The sequence below is a fragment of the Pygoscelis adeliae genome, unplaced genomic scaffold, assembly GCF_000699105.1.
Source record: "Pygoscelis adeliae isolate BGI_AS28 unplaced genomic scaffold, ASM69910v1 Scaffold103, whole genome shotgun sequence".
NCBI lineage: Eukaryota > Metazoa > Chordata > Aves > Sphenisciformes > Spheniscidae > Pygoscelis > Pygoscelis adeliae.
In genome coordinates, this window is record NW_008824723.1 from 3,912,833 (window position 1) to 3,921,709 (window position 8,877).

The window sequence follows — 8,877 nt, forward strand, 5'->3', positions numbered from 1 at the left end:
CATGTCCACCTTTTCATCCGCCAGTCCCCCCAAGTCCTTCTCGGCAGGGCTGCTCTCAAGCCCTTCACCCCCCAGCCTGTAGTGATATTGAGGGTTGCCCTGACCCATGTGCAGAACCTTGCACTTGGCCTTGTTAAACCTCATGAGGTTCACACGGGCCCACTTCTCGAGCTTGTCCACATCCCTCTGGATGGCATCCCATCCCTCTGGAGTGTGGACCGCACCACTCAGCTTGGTGTCATCTGCAAACTTGCTGAGGGTGCACTCGATCCCACTATGTCATTGAAGAAGATATTTGACAGTACCGGTCCCAATACAGACCCCTGAGGGATGCCACTTGTCACCAACCTCCATCTGGACATTGAGCCATTGACCACTACCCTCTGGATGCGACCATCTAACCAATTCCTCACCCACTGGAAGTCCACCCATCAAATCCATACCTCTCCAGTTTAGAGAGAAGGATGTTGTGGGGGACTGTGTCAAAGGCCTTACAGAGGTCCAGATAGATGACATCTGTAGCCCTTCCCATGTTCACTGATGTAGTCACTCCATCATAGAAAGCCACTAGGTTAGTCAGGCAGGACTTATCCTTGGTGAAGCCATCAGCTTTAGATGAGACAAACCTTTAAACCACCTTCATCAGCCTAATATTTAAGCAATGGATGCTTTGTATACCACAGGAAGAATGGACTATTAACACCATTTAAGCACGCTCCCCAAATAGTTATCTTTCTTCCGCAGAGTGGAAGTTTCTCTTTTTGAGATAAGACAAAAAAGCCATAACTAATGGTATTGGATTTTTAACTGGAAAGACTTCAAGTCAGGGAATGATTTAAAATTAAGGTCCATAAGGAGAGAGATATATAAGACCGTCAATCACTTGAGAATGATGCCTCAAGTGATGTCTCAACATTTATATTTTTCTTCTTAACTGCCAATTAACAATCAAATACAGCGAGTGTGTAATAACACCCTTTAGAGATAACCTCTGCATAAAGTATTGTGGTTTTGAGAAAAACTGAAGGCATCTCAAATTCTCATCAGGATCATGAAGTAGTTGTATTGTACTTTATTTTGGGAAAAACTAAAAAACTAAGAAAGTTTGAAACTCCTCACCAGGTTCTTCAGCAGCGTTGATAATTCTTTAGTAAGCGTGGAAAATTTTACAAAAGCTGTGCCAAGATCTGGATTATCCCGACTTAAAAAATTACTTCCAAATTTATCTAGTACTTGTGCATAGTTTTCTTCGTTTTGAACATGATCTGCAAAAAAAAAAATTAGAAGTCAGAAAGTTTCTTTCTTGTAGACAGTCAGTTATTATTTTAAGCTCATGTATTGCAATATAGTGACAAACCAATTGACAAACAGTACTTTCAAAGAAGCCACAAGTTACTGCATTTACTGAAAACTACAATAATTTTAATATTAAAAAGAACTATTTAGCAATAGACATATATATGCTTCTTTTAAATCAGTGACTTGAATTTGTAATGCATCAATGAAAAAAGCTCGGTAGTTATTAATAAAGTAATAAGATCAATAAAAGATCAATTGAACAATGTAAGTACATTTGCTCATTTTGTAAACAACAGGAATTTATAATTGTCTACTGTAATGGAAACTTTTTTTTTATGGTAATGTAGGACACTTCTGCAGAACAAATAAAGTCAATAGTATCAGATATAAAACTAAGGAGAACAAGTCTGAATCTGACTGCAAGTTTAAAAGAAGAAACATGTCTTACAAAGATTCCCTTTTCACCTGCTTTGAAAAACTGAGTTACCCCACAGAATGGAAGGTTTATTGGTATATAGACAAAGACTTGCTTCAATATATTTAACAGCAAATTGGACATACAGAGCAGTCAGAACCAAGAAGACGAAATTGAAGCCAGTGAAAGTGAGCAAAATCCTTAACTCAAGGATGAAAGAAATTCTGAATTACAGACTGTTGTGCCTGAAATGTTTTTCCTGATGCTATTACTTTCCTTTCTGGCATCTGTTTGCATATTTTTTGTTAGTTCCATTTTAGCATCTTTAAATAGAAAATTTGCCACTACAGCCCTTTAGGACAATTTATCACCTCCATCTGTCTTAGAGGAATATTGTTGGTATTAATTAAAATCAACATTTCACTTTAATGAGTTTCCTAGTCTTAATACGTTTTTTTCTGTAAGCCACAAACACCAAGCCACAGAGCTTTTCCAACTAGAACAAGTTCTGTGCAATGAAAGGGGGCAGCAGGGGAGAGAGAATAGTTGCCAATAGGTACCATATTTTTCCCCAAAAGACCTGCAAGTTTTATATTCTTCAAGTTGTCATATTGCCTGAGAGCATTTGAATTACGGGGGGCGGGGAGAGAAAAAAAATTAAAAAACAGGAGAAAAAAGAAAAAAAAAAAGACTTAAGTTTCAAACAAGGCTCATGGATGATGTCCCACAATGCATGGATCTACTTTTCATCAGCTCTTAGTTAATGTCAGAGTTAAACAATAACACTTCTAAGGTGTTGCGGGTACTCAAAACAACAGTGCGCTAAAGCTCCAACAAAGAAAAGTGGAAAACTATTAGACGACAAAAAAACACCCCACAAATCACAATGCTTATTTACCAAAACCAAACCCCACACATCAGACAAGTTACATTCTAAAATCAGACATTAACTCTGAGGTTTTCAAAAGGCCAAATATCTAATCATACGTGTTGTAACTCAAACAGTATGTTTTCAATAAAACTGTTCCAAAAGCATACGGTTTTAATCAAATAGCTTAGCATTAAAACCAAGGAAACCACTACATAATAATAAAATGTGCATTTTGTTTTGATGTAAAAGCTGTTGCATAAATATACACGGAAGACTTTATCTAAGAAGGAGCTTTGGCTTATGCAGTCCTGAGCTAATAAAGCTCAAATGCACCCTACCGTGCTGAAGGAAAAGAAAGGATAATGGAACAAGGTCAGAAAGAAATATGTTAGATCATGGAACCCCTGTCCTTGCCTGTGAAGCACTTCTAACCCCACCATATTTCCTAGCATTTTGATTTTAAGTGCTGTGTTGTTTCACAGAGCATTTTCAAAAATAATTTTGTAAAGAGACTGAAAAAGAACTGAAGACGACTGTTTCCTTTATCTGTGGAAAGGCAAAAGAAATTCCCTGTCAGAAAGAGGAAGCAGGAAGCAGATCATTGTCCTAGAACAATATATAGGAAATTCTCAAGGATCCCAGATCGCAAATCACCTAAATCTAGAAATGAGGCTTTGATTATGATAGAAAAGGAATACTTCTGTCATTACCACACATACACACACACAATTCAAGTACTGTGTAAGAATAATACATTTTCAATTTTTACATAAGTATCAACGTAAGTCTTGTAAAAGGAGAAGAAATATTTTCTGTTGAAGAGGTAAGGTAGTTCCTTGCTTGACCTTAAAGGCACATAGATGAAAAATTAATTCTGCAACGTAGCCTATGCTAAAATGCAACATATGAAAACCAACATGCTTAGAGCAAAGAACGTGCTCTAATCTCCCTGTAGCTGCCTCATGCAAACTCAGAAATGACTTCCTAGTGTCCTAATAGAATTCACTTTGCATAAAGAAAGCTATAGTGTGCATGACTTGATGTTTACTTCCTTAGATACAAGTACTGTAGGAAGGACTTTAATAACCCTAGAGAGGAAGACACAAACACTGACAGCAGTACATACAAAGGATAATGTTTGCCTTCTAGAACTGGCTCATGTCTTCTCAATATCATAAACAAAGCTCAGTACTGTGATGAAAATAGAACAGCTTCCCCAGACGGACATCATTCTCCTTCAGCAGCTCCCTGAGAGGTGCCAGGATCACAGGCATTTGAGGATGGGCTCTGCTCCCACTGACGAAGGGAGCTCCCTTCAAAGGGGCTATGAGCAGGGAAAGGGGCCTCATTAATCACCCCCTCCCTGATGGGATCTGGCAAGGCAGCCAGTACCTGAACCCATGTTGAGGACCTCGCTACAGAACAGCAGATGTAGTATGAAACAGCATACCGGACTGGATACAGCAGTGTTTTCTGAGCTGAAAGCTGAAAAATCTTTTCTTCTCCACAATTCACAACTTCAACTGGAGGCAGTTGGACTAGATGATCATTGTAGGCCCCTTCCAACGGAAACATCCTATTCTATTCTGTCTCTGAGAAACACTCAGCACAGAATTTACCTTGTTTTTTAGAAAACCCTGGTAGGGCTCGTTGCACAGCAATGTTGCGGCAACCCTCACTTCTGCACTATAATGCATATATTGAGGATTATGTGTTAAATAATATAAATGCATCTGAAGACACAAATCCAAGCAACTGAGGAAGGAATGACAGCCACAGCAGCTTACAGCAGCCTTTTGCTACACAGCAGTACTCAACAGAAGCAGGGAGCACTCTTGCTCTGAGCCCCGAGCACTGCGGAGGCTCAGGCTTAAGGACTCCCAGGGCTGAATCCCACCTTGTTCTGCTGCCCCAGGCAGTCACCTGAAGTTGTTTATGCCTAAAGCCACCCTGTGGTAAACTTTTCCCAGGACAAAGACAGAAGACAGATCAAATTCCCCAGGCATACAAAGAATATGTACTCTTTCACTGAAACCCACAACATTAATTAAGTACTATGTTTATTTCCCATTCAAAAGTTACCAAAATTTTAGCATATGCTTCTGAACCCAGTGAAATTCATGTCTACTTGTGCATATTAAGTAAGGAAACTGAAGAACAAATACTGTGAAGAGAGGTTAAAGAACAGCCTTTATCTACTGGAGCTAGAAAACACGTCACTAGAATTAAAGCCTTAAATTTCCTTTGTCTAAAACAGTTTTGTTCAGATGTATTACCCTGCAAACACTGAAGAACAAAAAAAAGTTAAACAGTTTACAGAAGAAAAATGCACAAACACAACTCTTTCCTGTCACTGATTATACTTAAATTACACCTAAAGGAACCTGAAGGACGTCTAAATTACTGAGAATTGCCTCTGCATATCTGGTTAAGTCCAAAAAAAAAAAAAAGAAAAAAAAGAAAAAATCATGATCCAGAATCCTTATCAACTTGAAACTATTTTTATGTTGCACTTATAAAACAGCTTTGTTCCACGGGTAGCCAGAGAAAAAATAACCAAGGTCAGAGCCAAGCTGCATTTATGAATGGAAAAACACACATGAAAAAAGACTCAGAAAGACTTTACAAAAAGCAAGAAAGCTGGCAAGGTTAAAAAGGATGGCAAAAGAAGTTATTTGAAATAAGAAAGCATCCTTTCTCATTTCATCCTTCACAAAGCTGAAATCTAATGAAAAAATAATAGAAAAGAAAAAATACTTGACCACCATATTCTTATCTGGACTTGATAACAAGAATGCCTTCTGAACTGAGATTGCTGAAGTGAAAAGTGATAAAAGCCTCTTTCAAAGATCTGCAGAGCAAGGAGCATCTCAGCAAGTCTGCAATGTTCTCTAGATCATCACAGTATAAGAGCACTGAGAGATAAGCCAGCCCAGAAAGGTAAATGACTTCTTTTTGCATCTGTGTTCATTGCTGACATGCTTGAAGAAGTTCTCATGAAATAATTTTCTTTCAACTCTGCTTCAGAGGATTTATACCAAATCTAAGTGCTAACAGTAGAATTCGTAAAAGCTGACAAAATGAGCAATGGCAAGTCACTTAGACCCAGGTACAGAAGAATAAAATAGGCAAACTATATAGTTGTAAAGTAAAGCCTCTTATTTATAACAGCCTTGATACTACAGGAACAATGAGAAGCAAATATAATAGCTATTTTTAATAAGAGCTCCAGCGAGAACTGAGAATTCAAGTACGCACCAGCAGAGCAGTAATTTTTATATATTCCTCAGGCAAATTTGTAGAAACTACAGTGCAGAACAGAATTGGTGGACACATGGATAAATACAAAATGCTGAACAAGAAACACAGGTTTTATAAAAAGAAATTTTTACTTCACAAAACTCCCCCCCGGGGATCAACAAGCATGTGGGGAGAGGAAATCCACATTAAATTATCTGTTTAAATTTCTGAAATTTTGTCCCTCACCAAAACACTAAAAGGAACTATGCAAACATAGGATAACAGGGATGAGCCTCACACAGAGGGAAAACAGGTCAAAAAGATGAGGTGGGGGAAAGGAAGGAAGAGAGTTAATTTTCTCAGCAGAGGGAGGTCACCAGTGAAGTCCTGTATGGAACGGTGATATGACCCACATTGTTTAACAACATATAAAGGAGTTAGAAAATAAGATTCATAGTTATAAACTCTGTTCTTCTTTTCCATACAATACTATAAGTATCCAGGGCAATAGAAACAGAAGCTGACTCCAAAGGTGAGTCCAAAGTCTGTCCAAACACAGACTTCTACAACAAAGATATCCATATTGGAGCTTGGGGTCTACCCTTTCCCTATTTAGCATAGGAAAAGTTAACAGTTCAGTTCATCCTAATCTAATTGCACAGGAGGACAGATGTATCTCACCCTGGAAGTCTCTACATACATCCATTAATATGGCAACAGGCTCGCATCCAGGTAGCTCCCAAGTTAGATGAGGAATCCCACGTTGAATGGCCAATGCATGAAAGTGTGCATTAGGTAGCATAACACACGAGGGAAAACACTACTAACTTTAAGAAATTATTGTGTAACTAGACATTATAAAGAAAGGATCTGGCGTTATATTGCCTTGACATTCAGTAGCAAACAAAACAAAGCAGAACATCAGAAATTAAGAAAGAAACAGAGCACGCAATAGAGCAACATAAAAACATTGCCATAGCATGCTTAAACCCTTAATATTGTGTGCAGTTCCTGTCACTGTTGCCCAAAATTCACTCCTCCTCTTCCCCGTTTTAAAAAAGAAAGTCTATGCTACCATTTTGGAGAAAAAGTAAGGATGATTAAGTGTATGTGATAGTTTCTGTAAAAAACAAACAAAAAACCCACTCCCAAAACCCCCTAGGTCTGTTGAGTTCAGAAGAGGGGTATTGTGGATGATTGCGGAAACAAACTCAATCCATTCTACCTGTTGAAATAGGTTTCTGGATGACACTGAATCAAGTTTGGATTCATCCATCAAAAAGTCCTCCAACACTACTGTAGCAAGCTTTGCGACTTCAAAGTCCCCTACAAATTCTCGTGCCCCAGAACATGCAAAAGTCCCTCAATTTCACATCAAATGAGTCATTCTGGTGGGCTTGAGGCCAATGCTTTGAGACATGGACAGGGCCAGTCTGCTCCTCAGGGGACCTGAGGCCTGAAGAGCATGTATGCAACAACTTTGCAAGGGAGCAAGGGTAGATTTAACTAGGTTGACGCAAGGTCATGAATGATAAAGATTGACATGAACTTAAATTCCTTAGACAAAATGAATTGTAGAAGTCCATTGAGAAGTATCAAGCATCATGATATCAGTGCTGACTCGGGTAATTCCTGGCCTTCATATCACTGTGAGCTAAGAAAGTGTAAAAAAAAAAAAAGAATTAAAAAAAAAAATCACTCCATCTTTGCACTGTTTTCCTACTTCCTCAAGCACCTGCTGTTGATCATTGCAGGAGACCACATGCACTGCTGGTCCAACTCAGTACCTTCGGTCTTGCATGGATTTTATGTTTTTATTTCTCCACTGTGTAAATTCTTTTGACTATATTTGGGAGTTATACCAGGGAACTAATGAAAAGGAGCTATTGAAAAACCTACAACAAAATTAATTGTGCAATCTACTGCTGTTACAATTCAATCCAAGCATTATGGGAAAGCTAGTCAGAACAGATTCTCCATTAACTTCAAGCACCATTCACATAAGATGGGTTCCTAGTTAACAGATGCAATCTATCATGCCAGAAATAAGCAGCAAGCCAGATACGGTGGAAGTGGTGAAAAAGAGGTATCAATTTATATGTCTCACTGGATTTCGTAAACAGTACTTTCCCAAACAGTACTTTCAGATAGGGAAAAAGGGATGGGATATTTCTAAGGGATTTCCACATTTCTGTGCTGGTATGTTTTCATTTCCACAGCAGTAGATTTAAATCTGAATACAACAAATGGGTGAAGGTTGTGTGCAAAAAGTATTTAGGTGACATTTAAGCTCTCTTCGTAACAGAAGAGAGTCCCTTGTGGTTCATGATTCAGCAATGAAGAGCAACAAACCAACACACCAGAGGTCTAGGCTTTTCTGAATAACTGTGTATGAGACATTGTATTGTGTGAATGTCACTGTTCAAATGTTACTTCAGGCAAAAACCAAAACCAAAAAAAAAAACCCCTAATACAACCCAAAAAATCCTAGCTATGACTTTTGGTAGAGTATGACTTGGATTACTGAACTGAAGAGAGAAGATTTTCTGGATCTGGACGATCTTCAAGAAGGAAGTCTTAAAGGCGCAGGAGCAGGCTGACCCCATGTGCCATAAGAAGAACGGGAGGGGAAGACAACCGGCCTGGCTGAACGGGGAGCTTTTGCTGGGACTCAGGAAAAAAAGGAGAGTTTACCGCTTGTGGAAGAAGGGGCAGGCGACTCAAGAAGAGTACAGGGATCTCGTTAGGTCATGCAGAGAGGAAATGAGAAAGGCAAAAGCCCAGCTAGAACGCAACCTGGCCGCTGTCGTTAAAGACAACAAAAAATGTTTTTACAAATATATTAGTGACAAGAAGAGAGCCAAGGAGAATCTCCATCCTTTATTGGATGCGGGGGGGAACATTGTCACCGAGGATGAGGAAAAGGCTGAGGTACTTAATGCCTTCTTTGCCTCAGTCTTTAGCAGGCAGACCAGTTATCCTCAGGGTATTCAGCCCCCTGAGCTGGAAGACAGGGACGGCGAGCAGGATGAACTCCCCCATAATCCAGGAG

The 8,877-nt window shown here is 39.1% G+C and overlaps 1 protein-coding gene across 1 annotated transcript in view; it reads right to left on the reverse strand.

Annotated features, from left to right (window-relative positions):
* ASAP1 (ArfGAP with SH3 domain, ankyrin repeat and PH domain 1) overlaps positions 1-8,877 on the reverse strand; it is a 132,665-nt gene that overhangs the window by 71,560 nt on the left and 52,228 nt on the right. Inside the window, exon 3 of the mRNA XM_009323357.1 lies at positions 1,120-1,265. Coding sequence (XP_009321632.1) covers positions 1,120-1,265 — 146 coding nt within the window. The remainder of the gene's footprint in view (positions 1-1,119; positions 1,266-8,877) is intronic.